Source organism: Rana temporaria, chromosome 1, assembly GCF_905171775.1.
Source record: "Rana temporaria chromosome 1, aRanTem1.1, whole genome shotgun sequence".
In the NCBI taxonomy this organism is placed as follows: Eukaryota; Metazoa; Chordata; class Amphibia; order Anura; family Ranidae; genus Rana; species Rana temporaria.
The window spans coordinates 647,709,077-647,730,549 of record NC_053489.1 but is presented as its reverse complement, the minus strand read 5'-3'; the positions used below and the strand labels follow the sequence as shown (position 1 = coordinate 647,730,549).

Below are 21,473 nucleotides of genomic sequence, written 5' to 3'. Positions count from 1 at the left end.
TTTTAACCCCCGCTAGTGGCTGAAAAAGGGTTAATACCGCCCACAATGCGCCTCTGTAGAGGCGCATTGCGGGCGGTATTACCGCGGTTTCCCATTGATTTCAATGGGAAGGAGCGGTATAGGAGCGGTAAACACCCAGGGTAGTTCTACTTTAAGCAAGAATTGTACCTTGTAGAGCAAAGCATGAGGCCTTGTACAGACGAGCAGACATCGGACATGTCTGCTGGGAGGTTTTGGTCTGATGTGTGTACACACCATCAGACCAAAATCCCAGCGGACAGAGAACGCGGTGATGTAGACGACACCGACGTTCTCTGACACGGAAGACCAATGCTTCCACGCATGTGTCGAATCAATTCGACGCATGTGCGGGATTTCGGGCCAGCGGACATGTCCGATGAGTCGTACTGACCATCGGACATGTCCGACGGACAGGCTTCCAGCGGACAAGTTTCTTAGCATGCTAAGAAACTTTTGTCCGCTGGAAACCTGTCCGCTAGGCCAGAAAACTGTCCGGTAGGCCCTACACACGGTCGGACATGTCCGCGGAAACTGGTCCGACGGACCAGTTTCAGCGGACATGTTCGGTCGTGTGTACAAGGCCTTAGAAGGCATCTGTTCCCACTCTTGGAATTAAAGATGAATCCAGCATTATGTAATTCTTCCTGCTTTCTTGCATGCTTTCCGAGTGACACATTTGAAAAAAAATTGTGTCGCCATTCCTTTGACTATCTAATGTCCCTAGCAGCCCTAGTGCTAGTTTCAGCTTTATGTACAACCCTTAGACCTAGGACTCTAGCCATACAAGCAGTGGTGGCTGATGCTTCACTTTTGGGGGGGAGGCAACAAACACACCGCCCTACCCCCCCTCTCATTCGGTCAATCAATATCCCCACCCCCCTGTCGCTCAGTTGCTTGGCAAAAACCCCCTTCGCACTCCCATCCGCCCAGCAGCTCCGCATTAACGCCATCCAGGTTGTGGGCAGCTTCAGCAGCCTCCCCCTGCATCTCCTCCTCGGTGGCCTCCCCCCTGCTTCTGCTCCACTTTTGGGGTGGGGGCGACAAACACACCACCCGACCCCCCCTCGTTCTGTCAATCAATAGCCCCACCCCCCTGTCGCTTGGTTGCTTGGCGAAAAAAAAAAACTGTCGCTCACCCATCCACCCACCAGCCCCGCACTTACGCCATCCAGGTTGCGGGCAACTTCGGCAGCTTCCCCCTGCATCTCCTCATCGGCGGCTACCCTCCTGCTTCTGCTCCACTTTTTCGGTCAATCAATACCCCCCATCACCCCCCCTGTTTCTCGGTTCCTTGGCGATAAAAAAACCCTGTCGCTCGCCCGTGCTTAAAAAAAAAAAAAAAAACCTGCATGTAGATTAGGGGTCGAGCGCATGGATTAGGAGCGTCTCTGCCCCCCCTTAATGGAGCACCCGCCACTGCATACAAGACAGACGCACCAGGCAAAAGCGCCCTATTCCTTGTTCAAAATTTTAGATTTGCCTTCTCTTTCAGCTCTAGTGACAATGGTTATCAGAGACATAAGCCCTGTACACATGGCCCAGAATCTCGTCAGGAAAAAAAACGTTGTTTTCCCTGACGAGATTCTTGGCAAGAATCTCTTGCCGGTCATGTGTACAGACACAAAAGAACCGCCGTTATTTTGAATGGCACGAACGCGGTGACGTCATCGACTATGACGAGCATGCGCTCGTCACATTCGATGCCGTCTCCGCCATCTTGCTACACCCTACCTATGCCTTGGAAGCTACAGCGCATGCGTCAAAGTCATTTCGAGCATGCGCGGGTTTCCACGGCGACAGGTAAGTATACAGACGCTCGTGTTTCTCGGCAGGAAAACACTGCCGAGAATGACGACGAGAAAAAAGAGAACAGGTTCTCTATTTTTCTCGTCGAGATTCTGGGCAGTTTTCTTGACGAGAAACCTGAAAGCCTCGTACACACGCACGGTATACTCGGCAAGAAAGCTCTGCCAGCAGTTTTCTTGCTGGTTCTTGCCGAGAAAACCGTGCATGTGTACAAGGCTTTACAATAAAACCCTGATAAGGGTTCTAACCTTTCCAGCTATGACTAAGCACTGAACCCCAGTGTGAAACGCGTCAGGTATACACCCCACTGCTTGCTGTGCTTTGTAGTGCTTTTTTCCTTTTTTACCATTAAAGGCTACCTTTTAAAGGTTTTTTGGTGTGCGGCCGTCCATATTATCTTTTTCGAGTTTTCTAACTTTTCCTACTCCATTTAAAATGGAAAAAAAATGTATTTAGATACAGAGAAAGGTACAAGACGACAGCTTACGCTTATTGTGAAATATGAAACAGCTTTTTTTACTGCTTTTATTTCATTCTAATATTCGGTGTGCTCTGTCCTGTTAGGGATTCTTCCCTGTACTGCACTAAGAGCTTCAGAATGATGTCATGAGCCAGAGGGACAACGGTTTGAAGAGACCTCGTTGATAGCTATATAAGTAATAACAATGCTAATATATCTATTTGTTGATTGAAAAAGTAGCTAAAGGCGTTCCTGTCCCGGGAATAACATAAGACCTTTCATAAACAAAAAAGCCATTTACAATAAGAGAAAGGTGTTTTATATAAAAGGCAGCAGATACAGAATTACAGATCATCACCAAGAGAGCGTGGCTTGTAAAAGTGGTATGAGCAGATTTTTTTTAAGATTCTTTTTTTATCAGGCACCTTTCACACGGACGGCTGTTCTGCCGCAGTTAAAAGCATGTTTCTTTCATTTGAAATTCAAGACTCCAGGCACAGCGATCGGCTGCATTTGTACACTGCGATTAGCTGCGTTTACATGCAGCTACGTTTAGCTGCGGTTGGCCATTATTGTCATCACCATAGCAACCGTTTTTATTTTGATGTGCTTCCTGTTGTTTTTTCTTTTGTTCACGCTGCTATCCGCAGCTGACACAGTGCACTGCGATTACCTGCAGTTATGTGCAGATAGCTGCGCAAAATCGTTCCTGGACGCAGTCAGATCTATTTTTTCTATCTGCACCAAACCGCATGTAATGAAAACGCAGCTAAACGCAGTGTGTGAATGGGGCCATAGGAAAGCATTGTGTGCTTTCAGCTGCGGTAGAAAATGATAAAATCCGCACCTAAAAGCACCATTCTATCCGCCCGTGTGAAAGAGGCCTTAAAGAGGATCTAGCATCAGATTTTATTTTATGTTTTTCTTGAAGTGCATGTAAAGCCTCGTACACACGACTGAGAAACTCGACGAGCAAAACACATCGTTTTGCTTGTCGAGTTCCTTGTTAGGCTGTCGAGGATCTCGGCGAGCCAAATTTCCCCATTCCCGTCGAGGAAAAAGAAGACATGCTCTCTTTTTGGCTCGACGAGATCCTCGACAGTTTCCTCGTCTAAAAGTGTACACACGACCGGTTTCCTCGGCGAAAAAAAAATACCAGCAAGTTTCTTGCTGGTTTTTGCCGAGAAACTCGGTCGTGTGTACGAGGCATGAGTCCTAACAATACAGTATAGCCCCGTACACACGGCCGGGTTTCCCATCCAGAAAAAAACTGCAGGGAGAGCTTTTGGCCGGGAATCCCAGCCGTGTGTATGCTTCCTCGCAGTTTTCCCGACAGGAAAACTGCTGAGAATCTCGGCCGGAAAATAGAGAACCTACTCTCTATTTTCCCACCGGGATTCCCAGCCAAAGCTCTCCCTGCAGTTTTTCCGACAGGAAACCCGGTTGTGTGTACACAGGGAAACTTACCGAGCAGGTTCTCGGCTGACATTTTTCACCGCAGAGAAAAATGAGCGTGTGTACAGGGCTTAGGCAGAATTCAGCCAGAAACTCGATCGGAGCTGGATTCTGCCGAGAAACTCGGTCGTCTGTACACTTTTGGCCGAGGAAGCCGACGAGGATCTCGGCGAGGAAATAGAGAACATGTTCTCTATTTCCTCGTTGTTCAATGGGAAATTTCGGCTCGCCGAGATCCTTGGCGGCTTTACAAGGAACTCGACGAGCAAAACTATGTGTTTTGCCCGTCGAGTTCCTCGGACGTGTGTACGGGGCCTAATGCTTCTCCTACTGACCTTTTGGTGTTGCAATGGGATGCAGTCTTCTGATTTCCAGCCTCAAGAGATGATACCACCTCTGAAGCCCACAGAGTTCTGCTGTGGTTTAAACAGGTGGCAGCTCACACCACCAATTGCCCTTACCACTGACCCCTCCATGCTCAACCTCAGGTTCTAGCTGGGAGGACTGCTGCTGGCATTTGGAGATACAGCTGACAGCTCCTCATGGAGGCACCGTTGACCAATGTGCATGCAACCTCCCTCTCCTCTCCTCTCCCTGGTGAGAGTAGTAGTAGAAGCAGAGGTTGTAGACGTAGTGTTAGTGGTGTTACTAGTAGTATTGTAGGTAGTGGTAAAAGTAGAAGAAGCAAAGGTTGTAGAAGTGGTGTTAGTGGTAGTACTATTAGTATTTTAAGTGGTGGCAGTAGCAGTAGAAGCATAGGTTGTAGAGGTGGAGCTAGCGGTAGTACTATTAGTAATATAGATGGTGGTAGTAGTAGTAAGAAGTGGTGTTAGTGATGATATCAGTAGTAGAATAGGTGGTGGTGGTAGTAGTAGAAGAAGCAGAGTTTGCAGAAGCGGTGCCAGAGGTTGTACTATTAGTAATATAGGTGGTAGTGTGATGGATTAGGGTAACATTTCTATTTTTGAATTATCTTATTAGAACCACTAAAATGTTTAATCTCTTTTATATTTTCATATTGTTTCTATATTGTTGTTTTTTTATATTTCTTTTTATATATGCATGTGTGAAAAGTATATGTCACAATAAGTGTTTATTTTCCTTGATAAGATTTGTCAGATATGAAATTAAATTTTAAAAGTAATGAACTCAGCATTGAAAATATGAGGGATAAAGAACTAAAGATGGGAGCAGATGCCATTTCCTCTTCATTATGTTTCAAACGTGTTCAACCCTTCCCCCTCTTCCTGTGTTCATCTGACCAGAAGAACTGTTTTCCAAATAAGGACTTTCATTCCTTGCCCTTTGCTCCTGGACTTTAGCAATGTGTGCCATGTGCTACAGACGTCACAAGGAGGGGGAGGGTCGATGGTTGTGGATGTATAATGTGAACCAGTCAAATGCATGTATTTGTGATTTCATGTGGCTAATAAAACTATAGTGAGAGGACCTCCTCTCTCTCTTTTTCGCACAGCCATCCAGGTAGTCTGGTCTCAGCTTCTTGTAATTTGGTCAGCAGGCAGAGTAGCTATTTGCCCTGAGAAATTGTTTCAGGAAATTAATTAATCTATTACAGTAGTAGTAGTAGCAGTAGAGGTTGCAGAAGTAGTGTTAGCAGTGTTACTAATAGTAATAATAATAGTGGTATAGGTAGTGGTAGTAGTAGCAGAAGCAGAGGTTGTAGATGTGGTGTTAGTAGTAGTGTAGGTAGTGGTAAAGGTAGAAGAAGCAAAGGTTGTAGAAGTGGTGTTGGTTTAAGTGGTGGCAGCAGTAGTAGAAGCAGATGTTGTAGAGGTGGAGCTAGTGGTAGTACTAGTAGTAATATAGATGGTAGTAGTAGTAGTAGTAGTAGTAGTAGTAGTAGTAGTAGTAGTAGTAGTAGTAGTAGAAGCAGAGGTTGTACACGTGGTGTCAGTGGTAGTACTATTAGTAATATAGATGGTAGTAGTAGAAATATAGGTTGTAGAAGTTGTGTTAGTGTTGTTACTAATAGTAGTATAGGTAGTGGTAGTAGTAGCAGAAGCAGAAGTTGTAGAAGTAGTGTTAGTGGTGTTACTAGTAGAAGTGTAGGTAGTGGTAAATGTAGAAGAAGCAAAGGTTGTAATAGTGGTGTTAGTCTGGTTGAACTAGAGGGGTATAGGTGATTTTAGCAGAAGGCGAGGGAGTGGCTTTGGTGGTAGTTGGGGTAGAAGTAATGTGTAAGTAGCAGTATATTGTGGTGTATTCAGGGTTAATTGTTTATCACAGTAACCTGATGAAATACAGCCCTTCATACTATGCATGTTGTCTTTTCTTTTTTTGTGAGCAGAGTGGTTCTTACCTGGTGAAATCTGTCATCTCCATCATGATCATACACATCTGTTTAGCCAATACGATGATGTCATTGCCACTGTCGTCCCACTTGGCTACTTCAGCATCTAGCTTGCTCTTCTCTTGGTGAAATATTTCCACCTGTTCTGCGATTTTGGCTTTCTCTTCTTGCGGGAGTTGGGCCATGATTGCCTGTTGGATCAAACAATGATGGGTAACATTAGCTTGTAGAATGGTGACAACACATCCCCCAGCTGCAAATATGAATTTCATGTTAAAAATTACAGCAATTCACCAGAAAGTCCATGTATACCAGGGCAATTTATAAGATTCAGAATATATATCAATCTCTAGGACATAGGTACACACACAGACATATTCATTTTTAATATGTGTCTGTGCCACCACCAGGGATGTACTGGTCATTGAGACTACAGGGAGTTTCCCGGTGGGCCGATGGCTCAGTGGGCCGGCTTCAGTGACAGCAGACCGCCGCCCCCTCTGCTCATCTGTCTCTCCCTTCCCACAGCGCTCACCTGGGGGAAACAAAGAAGCAGGGGGAGGACCAGAGGAGCAGGGGGGATGACAGAGGAGTATGGTGGGGGGGACAGAGAGCTGACTCAACAGCTGTAGCCTGGGAGTTTCTCACTTCTGCCTAATTTTGTCCCCTAAAGGGGGCACCGAACTGATTCTTTGCCCCAGGTGAAATAATGTCTAGCTTCCCCACTGGTACTGTCTATAAGAGTACCAGCCATTCTATTCTAATAAAGTACAATGGCTAGTGAAGGGGGAGAGGGGGCTTGGGTGGCTGGGGGGGGGGGGGGTGCGGGAGTTGTCCAGCCGCCATGGGAGAGACCTGTCAAAATGAACATGGATGAAATACCTGTGCATCCTATGCTGGCAAAGATGACCCTACACACGGTACACCATTGTAAATGAGACCCAGAGGCTTATGGATTAGCTATGCAGTAGCATCACCCAACTGGTTGTGTTCACTTCTATCACACCAGTACAAACAAATGTCCACCGCCCCCACCTATTATTGGCCTTTACAGCAAGGAGCACATGAAAGGGTGACGCATGTCTGTAAACACACAGATCCACGTCATGTCAGGTGAGAGGAGACCAATGGTGTGTTCCCAGTACAGAGGAACACTGATCAGTCTCCTCCCCTTGTGAGTCCCCCTCCCCCTACAGTTAGAATTACTCCCTAGGACACACATTTAACCTTGATCGCCCCTAGTGTTAACCCCTTCCCTATTAATGACATTTATACAGCAATCAATGGCTATTTTTTTTAGCTCTGATCGCTGTATAAATGTGAATGGCCCCAAAATAGTATCAAAAGTGTCCGATATGTCCGCCGCAATGTCACAGTCACAGTAAAAATCGCAGATCACCGCCATTACTAGTAAAAAATAATAATAAAAATGCCATAATTCTATCCCCTATTTTGTAGACGCAATAACCAATCAATATACGCTTATTGCAATATTTTTTTACCAAAAATATGTAGAAGAATACATATCAGCCTAAACTGAGTACATTTTTTTTATTGGATATTTATTATAGCAAAAAGTAAAAAATATATATATTTTTTTTTCAAACTTGTCACTCATCCTTTGTGTATTGCGCAAAAAGAGGTGATCAAATACCACCAAAAGAAAGCTCTATCTGTTGGAGAAAAAATCATAAAAAAATGATTTGCGTACAGTGTAGCATGACCGTGCAACTGTCATTTAAATTGCGGCAGTGCTGAAAGCTGAAAAATGGCCTGGGCAGGAAAGGGGTTTAAGTGCCCTGTATTGAGGTAGTTTAAGGCACAAGAGTGCATTGGACACCCAGCACATAGCACCATGGCAGCAAAGGTGTCCAGTTTGTCCCCATACCCATATTACAACACTACAAACGGTCACTGCCCTCACCTATAAGGCCTGCTTCACACCTATGCATTTTTTCGTGTGTTTTTAGTTTTGCAGAAACAAACTACAGTCTATTTAACATGGTTTCCTATGGATGTAGTTCACATCTGTGCGTTTTATGGAGAGGGCCAGGGACTTTTGTCTGGTCTTTGGTCCCATAGACGTCAATGGATCAAAAATGTGTATTTAAAAATGCTAAATGCACCTGCAATATGTAAACTGCAACCTGAATAGGTGTGAACCAGGCCTTACTGGCCTTTGCAGCAAGGTGCACATGGAATGGTGATGCATGTCAACCAAAACCCAAAGGAAATCATAGGTTGGGGCAGTGGCCATTTGTTTGTTTCTTATGCAATAATGGTGAGGGGATGCACTGGTAGGGTGACCACCTGTCCTGGATTGCCCGGGACAGTCCCGCATTTTGCAGGTCTGTCCCGGGCACATTTATTCCAGGACAATACAGTGTCCCGGAATGAAATTGACACAGCCACCCCCGGGACCAATCTGATGCCCCTAAAAAAGGATCCTTTGGTGGTTAAGGAGGGGTGGGCTTACTCCAGGCTTATCTACCCTCTGCCTATCTATTATGCATGTGCTTCCATTGTGGAGGCTCACAAAATTTATAGTTAGGACTGCAGATAATACTGGGGTGCCGTGAAGTGGCTCTGCAGTTTACGCATGTATTTACAAATGTGTGAAAACGAAAGCCATGTTTTTAACGCATAATGTTAGACAGGATAATCATGTTGGTTATAGGCTGGTTGGTAAGTTGAGCTGGGAATTTTCTTTTTTTTTTCTTGATATACTTCTATTAAACAACATGTAAACGTACATCTACAGCATAAGTTTGAATACGAAGGGCCAGATCCTCAGAGCGAGTACGCCGGCGTATCTACTGATACGCCAGCGTACTTTCAAATTACCTGCGTCGTATCTTTAGTTTGAATCCTCAAACCAAGATACGACGGCATCTGGGTTAGATCCGACAGGCGTACGGCTTCGGATCTAAGATGCAATACTTCGGCGTCCGCTGGGTGGCGTTCACGTTGTTTTTCCTGTGTCAGGTATGTAAATTAGCTATTTCCAACGATCCACGAACGTACGAGCGGCCGGCGCATTCCTTTACGTCGTCTCTAGTCGGCTTTTTCCGGCGTATAGTTAAAGCTGGTATTTTATAGTTAGACTTGCCATGTTAAGTATGGCCGTCGTTCCCGAGTCGAAATTTTGGGCGTAAGTCGTCCGTAAATCGGAATGTACGTAAGTCCCGTCTAAGTTAAAAGAAATTACATCCTAGCGACGTCATTTAGCGCAATGCACGCCGGGAAATTTCGGAACGGCGCAGTTCATTCGGCGCGGGGACGCGCTTCATTTAAATGAAACCCGCCCCCTAATCGCCGATTTGAATTCCGCCGCCAGAGATACACTACGCTGCCGTAACTGGAGAGAACGGGGGCCAATTCCCTATTAGTCACCCCTGAAGCAGAGAAACTATAGACTATCGCGGTACCAGAAGATAGTAGATTTAGATGGACTTTGCATAACTGAGTTAAAAAGGTATAGAGTATAAGGGAGTAAAAAGGTATAGAGTATAAGGGAGTAAAAACTTAAAGCTGAAGTCCAGCTAACATGTTTTAAGTAATTACAGCAGCAGTTTTTTTTTTTCATTTTGGGATAAAGGTTTTACATAAATGGATAACAGTCGATTATTGTAAGCGTTAGATGGCGTTAGATGGTTGATCTCAACACTCTAACTGCCAATTTTTGCCAGACAGCTTGGTCTTTCAGCAGCTTGTTGAAAAATAAAAGACTTAGGCCCCGTACACACGTCCGAGGAACTCGGCGGGCCGACTTTCCTCATTGAACAACGAGGAAATAGAGAACATGTTCTCTATTTGGCCCGACGAGTTCCTCGTCGGCTTCCTCGCTGAAAAGTGTACACACGACCGAGTTTCTCGGCAGAATCCAGCTCCGATCGAGTTTCTGGCTGAATTCTGCCGAGAAACTCGGTCGTGTGTACGGGGCCTGAGGCCTCATACACACGATCGGCTAAACAGAGGACAACGGTCTGATGGACCGTTTTCATCGGTCAAAACCGATCCTGTGTGGGCCCCATAGGTTATTTAACCATAGGTTAAAAAAAAGCCAACTTGCTTTAAAATTAACCGATGGATTCCTAACCGATAGGTCAAAACCGATCGTTAGTAGGCACGACCATCGGTTAAAAATCCACGCATGCTCAGAATCAAGTCGACGCATGCTTGGAAGCATTAAACTTCATTTTTTTCAGCACGTCGTTGTGTTTTACGTCACCGCGTTCTGTGATATAAACACGTAATACCAGCCCTGATCCAAGCCTTAAAAGTTTTTGGAAATACCCATGCTGGATAAAAGGTCGGATTTTTATAAAAGGAAAGAAGCGGAATGTGTGGGGATTGCAATCCATGAAAGGTTTTGTACCTATCCCATAATGACAATGAGTGCTTAGAGATTGGATTTTTCATTTTTCTACGGTTTTGAGGGCTCAGCCAAAGGATATTATTAGTAGGAAGAGGGTCAAAGTCTATTGCCTCAATAAGTACCCACAATGGGATTTCTGTGGTTGAGTGGTACTTTGATAGTTGCGCCAATTGTGCTGCTTTGTAATATGTTGCAAAATCTGGAAATCCCAGCCCACCCATCAATTTGGGTAGAATTAATGTTTTTGGAAAGGTAATTTTTAATAACTTTTAATTACAATATGACTTGTGTCACAATTGTATACGCTATATAAATATATATATATATATATATATATATATATTGGTTTATTATTAATTGCTATTTTTTTCAGCCACTGTATCTATGAATTGGTAAGCTGCAATACATTTTTCCTTTTGGGTTTAAATATGCATTAACTTCCTAACATATTATCAGGTGTTTGTACAGAAGCCATATGATTGGTTCTATGTATTTGCAACTTTTCAAACCCACGGCAAAAAGTTTAATTCTCCTGACATCTCATTAAAATTGGCAGACATAGTATAGTTTTCAGTTCCTATTTATTGTATCTGGCTAATGAAGAAAGTACACATCTCTAATCACAACTGGACATCTTGGGAAAAAAAGGGTAACTGTTCTGTTGTTTTTCTATTACTTGGCTGGCATGACTATTTATATTACTTGTTTGTTCTAGTCACTTCAAATTGTTGTTCTTTGAGTTAGTCATGCCTTAAACCCTTCATCAAGACAGGTCATTGAAGTTTAAAAGGCAAGACCAAATTCAGCAGCTTTTGTATAACTTGAAAACAACCCTAAGGGGTCTAGTTAAAAAAAAAACGGTGCAAATGTATCAGCAAAAGTTAAACCCTTGCAAATGTGTTTCATTTGTGCAAAATGTTCTTTTCTAATACTGAAGTTGTTGTAAAATTTAGATTTTCTAATTCCCAAGAACATTCAGTTCTAAGTAAATATAGTCTAACAATAGCCTAACAACATTCAACCAGAACAGAAAACAGTCTATAACAAAAGCCTAACAAATATAGACCTGAAGAGAATATAGCCTAAAAGAATATTCTACGAACATTTGAGAGAATAGCTTAACAACATTTATTCAAAATAGTCTAAAACAGTCTTTCTCAATCATTTTACCCCAGAGAAACCCTTGAAATAATTTCTAGGTCTCAGGGATCCCCTGGTAGGATTAATCAATGGGTCATTGGCAAAACACCTCTTATATTGGTGGTGGTAAAAGGGAAGAATGTTCCCCTTGCAGGGGTGGCCAGAATGACAACCTTGCGGTCATGCCGCTGGATATGCCAAGTGGGGTCGCACCTTTAACTATGCAGTTACCCTCAGATGGAAGGTCTGTTGGCCACAGCTCAAGGAACCCTTTCCCACTCCTAGAGGATTCCTAAGGTTCCATGGAAATGTGGCTGAGAATGGCTGGTCTATTGCAAAGTCTAAAACATTTGTTTAGAGAAGAAAATACCTTAAGAACAATACATTTTAAAGCATTTGCACAAGAGCCACAACTTAATACATTGTGTGAAAGATTCCTAAGGCCCCAATGCACATGGGACCCTTCAGGTCTGGTATGGATTTTAAGGGAACTCTGCACCAACATGTAATAAAAAAGTGGCATGGGGGTCCCTCCAAAATCCATACCAGAATCTTATCCAAGCACGCAACCTTGCAGGGTTGGCCAGAATGACAATAGTATGATATAACGCCCAATGCATGCAGAAACGAAGGTCCGAAACACAGGTCTTCTTTGTTAGTGTACTTTGTCCCTGAACGAAGGTACTAAATGTTGTAATTTCTTCAGTGTTGTCACATAAAAAAGATAGAATAACATATTTACAAAAATGTGAGGGGTGTACTCACTTTTGTGAGATAATGTAAATATATATATATATATATATATATATATATATATATATATATATATATATATATATATATATATATATATATATATATATACACACACACACACACACATATTTTTATATATATAGAGAGACTCATTTTAGTTATTTTTCTAACACCATATTTCCCTTTGACAGCTGCAGCATGCTGGTTACAGCTGTCAGTGTTTCTCTCTCTGTGTGAGAAAGGAAGGTGATCATATGGTTGGGAGACATGCTGATTACGGGGGAAGACCTGGAGCTGTCACTTGACTGCGGGGTCTCAGAACAAGGAAGGCACAGAGGTGACCATTCCTATTTCTCACCTTGAATGGTAATAAACATTCTCATGGTATGGGGTATTGAGCCTAAGATGGTTAACAGCCAGATTATTAAAAACCAAGATTTATTGTACAAGCATACCTTTAAATTTATGTTTAAATAAAAAATACAGAACACTTTAAAGATGAACTCCAGGATGCAGAATTCCCCTTATACTTTAATTGCTTTTCCTCATTAAAACACAACTTTATTTTTTTTTAATTTGTATATTTTTTGTAAAGAATATCTATTTGAAGTTTATGACATCATCGTTTTGGAAGGGAGAAAATACAGTATCTATACCTGTGATGAAGGATTGATGAAATGCTAACATCACTTCCTTTTCCAGTTTGACACCACTGTATCAAACACCAGTTCCCATGATGCAACTGGAAGTGTTTCCTTCAATTGGTAGGAATGTGGACGGGACTCCAGTAGGCGTTAATGTGCACGACAGTCCAGGAGTCTCTTCCTCTTTCAATTACAATTCTCATTGTGGGAGGGACAGACCTGGGGCTTCTGGCCTGTCAATCACGGTGTTATGTCACCGTAGGTGGGGAAGTCCAGGAATTTCTTGACCTGTCATTCATGGTATTGTGCCATAATAGATGGTACAGACAAGGAGCCTCCTGATATGTCAATCATGGTGTTATTTCATTGTGGACAGTACAGGCCGTGAGGCTCTTGGTCAATTGGTTTCTTGGTCAATCAATGATTGTGTTATGTCATTGTGGACAGTACAGACTAGGAATCTCTTAATCTGTCAATTATGTCATCATGGGTGGGAGAGACAAGGAATCTAGTGGCCTGTCAATCATGATTTTATCTTGGAATGAAAAAAAATAAAGGAACACCAACCATAGGATGGACTATGGGTGTCCTAAGGTACTACGGTGCCACGTCCTAGCATGAGTAGAAGATTTTAATATTTGGTGGAATAATGGACTTTATAGGCACCAATGGTTAACACAAAGTATATATATTTTTTTTTTTTATTGATACAAGCCCAGAAAACTGGGTAATTGAATCAACAATTACAGTACAGAAAAACAATATATAAAAAACATATATTTTACTACATTAAAAACATTTAAACGTAGACTTCAATTGGCGTTTTTTGATAAATAGGCGCCTATTTATCAAAAAACGCCAATTGAAGTCTACGTTTGTTCATCAACTGTTGTTGCTGTCCCTTGTGGACTGTTTGTGGATTCAGTATAACCCCTCTGGGTTATTAGCATTTTAGAGATATTCTATGCTTACCAATGTTTTTAATGTAGTAAAATATATGTTTTTTTATATATTGTTTTTCTGTACTGTAATTGTTGATTCAATTACCCAGTTTTCTGGGCTTGTATCAATAAAAAAAAAATTATACTTTGTGTTAACCATTGGTGCCTATAAAGTCCATTATTCCACCCATGATTTTATCTTAACATGGGACAGATAAGGAGCCTCCTGATCTGTCAATCTTGGTGTTATATCATCATGGGCAGGACAGACAAGTAGTCTCCTGATCTGTCGATCATGGTGTTATGACGCCATGTCATAATTGTTATAGGTATTATGGTACAAAGTAATATCGTAATGTGACTGTTCTAGAGGCTACTAAGTAGTAACAATAGATTGTAAGTTTCCCCAAAGTATCTAGTAGGTGATCCATACAAACAATTAACGATATTTGAAGTAAGGGTATAAATTCCCTCAACCAATAAGGTGGAATTAGAACCTCCTGATGATGGCCCTGTGATTGGCCGAAAAGCGTCAAGGTTTTACAGCGTCATCGTGACACACTTCCGCCCATACGAGGAATCGGGAATTGCGCCGAGCGCTGAAAAAGGTGTCTCCTATGTGTGGGCCGATTACCCCATAATTCAATCACCCGCTACACACACCAGGTGCCAGGATATAGGCACATTCAAATGTGAGTGGAAATGTTATATTGTTTTTACAAAATAAAATCGCTTTTAATGGCATTGCGCAATGAGGATCTCTTTCTGTTATCTCCATTCATCCACATGAGGCTCTTCTTTGCATAAGACATCAGCTAACAGACTTCTACAGGGGTATCCCCACATGCTTAAAAGACCACACTAGAGATAGGTGGTCAACTCCTAGGGGCCAGTGTACATCTACAGTATGTGGGGCAGTCTGAGCACATCTGCACACGGATACGTTACTAGGCACAGGCACTTTATACCATCACTTATTGGGACTGCATAAGATATTAATGTGTGTATATTTATGTACCTACACTAAGCACAGCAAATTGTTTTTTATAATCATGGTGCTATGTCATCATGGGCAGGACAGACCAGGAGCCTGCTGATCTGTCATTTATGGTGTTATATCATTATGGGCAGAACAGACAAGAAGTCTCCTGATCTATCATTTATGGTGTTATGTCATCATGGGTGTGGCAGCTCAGGAGTCCCCCAGCCTTTCAGTCATGGGGTTATGTCACAATGGGTGGTACAGACAAGGAGTCTCCTAGCCTGTCAATCATGGTGTTACGTCATCATAAGTGGGATAGACAAGAAGTCTCCTGATCTGTCAATCTTGGTGTCATGTCATCATGGGTGGGACAGACCAGGAGCCTGCTGATCTGTCAATCGTGGTGGCAGGACAAAAATGGGCAGAACAGACAAGGAATCTCCTGATCTGTCAATCATGGTGTTATGTCATCATAGGCAGGACAGACAAGAAGTCTCCTGATCTGTCAATCATTCTGTAATGTCATTATGGGCAGAACAGACAAGGAATCTCCTGATCTGTCAATCTTGGTGTAATGTCATTATGGGCAGAACAGACAAGAAGTTTCCTAATCTGTCTTTTATGGTGTTATGTTATCGTGGGTGTGGCAGCTCAGGAGTACCTCTGCCTGTCAGTCATGGGGTTATGTCACAATGGGTGGTACAGAAAAGGAGTCTCCTAGCCTGTCATTCATGGTGTTATGTCATCATGAGTGGGAAAGACCAGGAGCCTGCTGATCTGTCAATCATGGTGGTAGGTCATCATGGGCAGGACAGACAAGGAGTCTCCTGTTCTGTCATTTATGATGTTATATTATTATGGGAAGGACAGAAAAGCAATCTCCTGGCCTGTCAATTCAATTAGGCAGTAAGAGTAAATGGGACAGACCAGGAGTTTGAGGTGCTAGGGTCCTCCCATCATACTGATTGGCAATGCAATGCCGCTGCCATTGTTAAAAAAAAACTACAATGGAAACATACACAACCGGTGACCCAAACAAGTAAAGAAGTAGGCACATAGGGCCAAATCCACAAAGACCCGGCGTAACGGCGAATTTCTAATTTAAGTTACACTGCCTTAAAATTTCTACCTAAGTGCCCGATCCACAAAGCACTTACCTAGAAATTTCTGGCCGTGTAACTTAAATTCCACCGGCGCAAGGCATTCCTCGTTTGATGGGGGCGATTCCCATTTAAATGAGGCGCGCTCCCGCGCCGGCCATACTGCGCATGCTCGTGACGTCATTTTCCCGACGTGCATAGCGCGAAATTACGTTACGTCGGGCTTTGTGGATTGCGACGGGTCAAAAAATTCAAATTCGAAAAAAAAACGCGTCGCTAGACAGAAGGGTCTGCTTTTACATGGTGTACTAACTTTACACCATGTAAAAGCAGCCCTAATTTTGCGTATGCAACTTAATACTTACAGAGAAAAAACGAAGCAGAAAAGCTTCGTGGATCTCCGTAAGTGCTAATTTGCATACCCGAGGCGGCATTTCGACACGAAATGCCCCCAGCGGTACTGCATCCTAAGATCCGGCAGTGTAATTCAATTACACATGCCGGATCTTCTCCCTAACTATGGAAAACTGATTCTGTGGATCAGTTCCATAGTTAGGACCAGGATACGACGGAGTAACAGCAGTTACTCCGTCGTATCTCTTTTGAGGATTTGGCCCATAAGTCACCAATATTACATACAGGAGATTGGGGACACCGAGCCCTGGAAATGCTGCATGCAACAAAGTGATCAGTCGCTGCAGATTTTATTGGAAAAAGAAGATATTTTGGTAAAGGTAGGAACTGAATTAGAAGGACTAATTAAAACATTTTGCCCAGAGTCCAGCTTTAACATAACTGCTGCTTTGTCTAGCCAATGTAAATTCCACTACTCGTAAATAATCCTTCACTGCCTTGCAAAATATAAGTGGTGACCCGTATTTTCCATATGACCTGTACTGAAGTTTATTGCTTTAGAAGAATAATTGGCAAATGTTTAGTTACTAAAAATAGGTGCCTATAAATCGTGGCTATGAGCGGTTTATGTACTTCCTTTGGATTTGCTGATGGATGACAGTGCATTCTTCTCGCATGGACATACTTTGAAGCAGAAACCACGACCAGGTGTTATACTCTTCATTTAAAATTGTTTTTTTTGGAGAGCTGGATCTTAGCAGGTGTGTATTTCAAGGAAAGTTCCATTTGCTTCAAAATTTGTATATTTACATGATAAACCATGAAGGTCTATGTTGCAAATAAAACATCTAATCTAATTTATGTTATGTCCTAGTATACCTGTAACTATAACAGGAATTACCCAGTCACTTTGACCATTCAGGGGCAAGTGACAGAAGGTGTCGTCAATGGACAAATGTCATGCTCCATTTATTTCTTCCTCAGCAGCTGGGAAAAGTGACACCTGAATCAGGTAATGACGTGACTATCATTGCTCCAGGTTTTTTACTGGCTAGCAGGGATCAGTAAACAGCTGCTTACTTATCTTTCCGGCAAAACCCGCCATGCCAGACCTGAGCCTGCAAGTGTGAGCCATGGTGGGGGTGGCGTAGGTAGTGCCTATTCCAGGCGTCCTTAGATAGTGATCCAGCAGCAGTAAAGACAGCAGCAGCCACTGCTACTTTTACATGGTATTATCTAGGTTGACAAAAACATTTGGTGCACACAAAGTACCTTTATCCCCATTGTGGCTACCACAGCTTTAAAGTCTGCAAAGAGAAACATTCACTATATTGTCAAAAGTATTGGGACGCCGGCCTTTACACGCACATGAACTTTGATGGCATCCCAGTCTTAGTCTGTAGGGTTCAATATTGAGTTGGCACAACCTTTGCAGCTATAACAGCTTCAACTCTGGGAAGGCTGTCCACAAGGTTTAGGAGTGTCTATGGCAGGGGTGGCCAACCAGTGGCCCGGGGGCCACATGTGGCCCGCGGAACCCTCTGATGTGGCCCGCGACCTCCTGCTCTGGAATGGTGGGTTGACAAGCCCAGATCGCAGGTTGCCAACCCGACATACTGCAGCATCAGTGTTGTGAATGGTGGTGGTAGAGGAAGAAAGCGGCTGCGGAGCAGAGCCCCATAGGCCGATGCTTTCTCTACAGCTAGTCTATGGCAAATTAAAGCAGGATAGACACAGGTGCATTATGCTGCACCCACGTTGTGGGTAAACCGCAGCACATCAGGGTGAAAGCAGTCTTAGGCCCTTTTCACACGATCAGCCCAACCAAATAGGACCCTCAATTAACCTCTACAGAGCGACAGATGTCCGTTTACGCTCGCCTACCTCCAATCCAAAAAACAAAAGGGAATTTGTCCCATTCCATCTGGGAGGATTGGAGGACCTATAGAGAAGCCGTGACCTGTCATCCGCCCGCTCCGCTGAATGCGGCCCGCGACTGGTTACCAAATTGCTTAAGTGGCCCTCGCTCTTCAAAAGGTTGGGCACCCCTGGTCTATGGCCTCATATACACGACCGAGAAACTCGACAGAATCCATCAAGAAACTTGGTGGGAGAGCTTTTTTGCCAAGGAAAACGGTCGTGTGTACGTTTTTCATCGAGGAAACTGTCGAGGAACTCGACGAGGAAAAAAAGAGAACAAGTTCTCTTTTTCCTCAATGGGAGTCTCAACTTTCTCATCGTGTTCCTCGTCGAGCTGGTTTTCAACGAGAAACTTGAGCGTGTGTATGCTAAGAAACCCGCGCTTGCTCAGAAAAAAGTATGAGACGGGAGTAAAAGTAGCATTTGTAATGGAGATAACACATTTTTCACGCTGTAACAGACTGTAAAGTGCAAATAGTCTCTTACCAAACTTTTACTTAACACGCAAACACATGAGATTAGCAAAAGCAGCCCCAAGAGTTTAGCCAGTGGAATCGAACTTCCCCTGCCGTTGTATGTGTTGTATGTCACCGCGTTTGAGAACAAGGAGATTTGGTCTTGACAGTGTGTACACAAAGCAAGCTTGTCGAGTTCCTCGACAAGCCTAACAAGGAACTCGTCGAGGAAAACGATGTGTCTCGCCCGACGAGTTACTCGGTCATGTGTACGAGGCCTTTGGGAATGTTTGACCATTCTTCCAGAAGCGCATTTACATAGCTCCCAACAGTCCCTGATTTGGAGGGACTGTTCCTGATTTGGAGCAATGTCCCTCTGTCCCTCTATCCTCCTCATTTGTCCCTAATTTTTATCTGACCTATATAGTTGTATTTAAAATGCATTTTTTATCTTTCAAAAAGTGCTAAACCTTTCATCCAAATTATAAATTGCTGTATTTATAAATTTCAAAAGCCAATATATAGAAATAGTAGTGGTAAAAAAAGTCAATTATGGATTCAATTAACTTTTTTGGGGGTATTCTCCTTTAAGGGAGTGTGGCAGGGGTGTGTGTTCTATTCCTACAAGCATTTGCTAGTAGGTGTCCCTCATTCCCATCTCAAAATGTTGGAAGGTATGCATTTGTAAGGTCGGGCATTGATGTTAGATGAGAAAGCCTGGCTCAAGTCTCCGCTCTAATTGATTCCAAAGGTGTTCTATTGGGTTGAGGTCAGGACTGTGCAGACCAGTCAAGTTCCTCCACCCAAACTTACTCCTCCATGTCTTTATGGCCCTTGCTTTGTGCACTGGTGCACAGTCATGTTGGAATAAGAAGGGGCCATCTCCAAACTGTTCCCACAAAGTTGGGAGCATGAAATTGTCCAAAATTTGTCTTAGTATGCTGACACCTTAAGGCCCCGTACACACGACCGGATCTGTCCGCTGGGATTTATCCGCGGATCAGTTCCAGCAGACAAATCCGGTCGTGTGTACGGCCTAGCGGACATTTTTCGGCGGACATTTGTCCAGCCGACCGGTTTTCAAGCGGATAAAAATTTCTTAGCATGCTAAGAAATCTATCCGCTGGAAACCTGTCTGTTGGACGTGTTCGGTCGTCTGTACAGACTCACCGGACATGTCCGACCGTCCGCCATCCCTCGCATGCGTCGTACTGATTCAACACATGCGTGGAAGCTTTGAACTTCCAGGGCCGCCCACGTCGCCGCGTCATCGTCGCAACGGCACGGCCACGCCCCGCGTATTGTTTACGAGCAGATTTCTGTCTGATGGTGTGTACGACCATCAGACAGAAATCTCCGGGCGGACATGTCCGCTGAAAACGGTCCGGCGGACCGTTTTCAGCGGATTATCCGCCCGTGTGTACGGGGCCTTAGAGTTCCCTTCATTGTAACTAAGGGGCCAAGCCCAACCCCTGAAAAACAACTCCACACCATAATCCGCCCTCTACCAAATGATTTGGACCAGTGCACAAAGCAAGGTCCATAAAGACATGGATGAGCGAGTTTCAGGTGGAGGAACTTGACTGGCCTCAACACAATTTAACACCTTTGGGATGTTGAGACTGCAAGCAAGGTCTTCTCGTCCACATTAGTGCCTGACCTTACAAATGCGCTTCTAGAAGAATTCTCAAACATTTACATAGACACCCTCCTAAACCTTGCGGTCAGACTTCACAGAGTTGAAGCAGGTATAGCTGCAAAGGGTGGGCCAACACAATTTTGAACCCTACGGACTAAGACTGGGAAGCCATCACATGCATGTAAAAGCAGGTGTCCCAATATTTTTGGTAATATAGTGTATCTTGTTGTATAAAGCCAGGGGCGGACTGATCATTGAGTCACTCGGGCACTGCCCGAGGGCCCCATGTCACTAGGGGGCCCCATCAGGGTTGCCAGGCTCAGTAAAACCAGGGACAGTATGTAAAAATCTATGTTTTTTTTACATCTGTCCCTGATATGTCTGAAACCAACATGCTTGTGATGTGAAAATACCGAGATTTTAGCTGCCCCGCCTCTGCACTGCCTCCTGGCGTGGTGGCCATCTGTTAGCCCAGGGGCCCCATAGTCTTCTATTGCCCGGGGGCCCCATGAGTTGTCAGTCCGCCCCTGTAAAAAGCAGTCAATCCCAATCCTCATTTCATTTTTAAACCAGGTCTTCAGAAATGCCAATTGCAATCGGAATGGTTGCTTATAACACCATGTGATGCATTCTGTAACCACAGCTTTTATTTCATGATGATGGAAACCCCGACAGGCGTAAAGGCCCAGCTACCACCGTGACTTCTGTTTCTATGTCATTGGTACATAAAGGAAATAAAAACCTTGTTTAAACTTCTTAAAGAACACTGTGACATAAAATCATATAATACACAGCACTGACATGTTCTATAAAATACAATCTGGAGAATAATTTCCAGCTTTCATATTCCACTTGTGTATTGACTAACATCATAATACTGTCAAATCATACCACTGCCTTATCGCTAAGCAGACGATCAAAATAGAAGGATTTGAACGTTGATCAAATTATGCCTCATTACGAAATGCATTTGAAGTGAATGCTTTTAACGAAGCAACATATTTTTTTTATTTTTTATTATTCAGTCAGTGGGATGTATTATTATCTTGCTGTACTGACTTCTATCATAATTAATGTGTGGGCAAATACTGTTAATGCATCGGCATTAATA

At 43.4% G+C, this 21,473-nt stretch overlaps 1 protein-coding gene across 2 annotated transcripts in view; it reads right to left on the bottom strand.

Moving 5' to 3' along the window:
* CTNNA2 (catenin alpha 2) overlaps positions 1 to 21,473 on the bottom strand; it is an 832,954-nt gene that overhangs the window by 202,054 nt on the left and 609,427 nt on the right. For both annotated transcript variants that reach the window (XM_040335493.1, XM_040335494.1), the window contains exon 8: positions 6,063 to 6,244. In XM_040335493.1, coding sequence (XP_040191427.1) covers positions 6,063 to 6,244 — 182 coding nt within the window. The remainder of the gene's footprint in view (positions 1 to 6,062; positions 6,245 to 21,473) is intronic.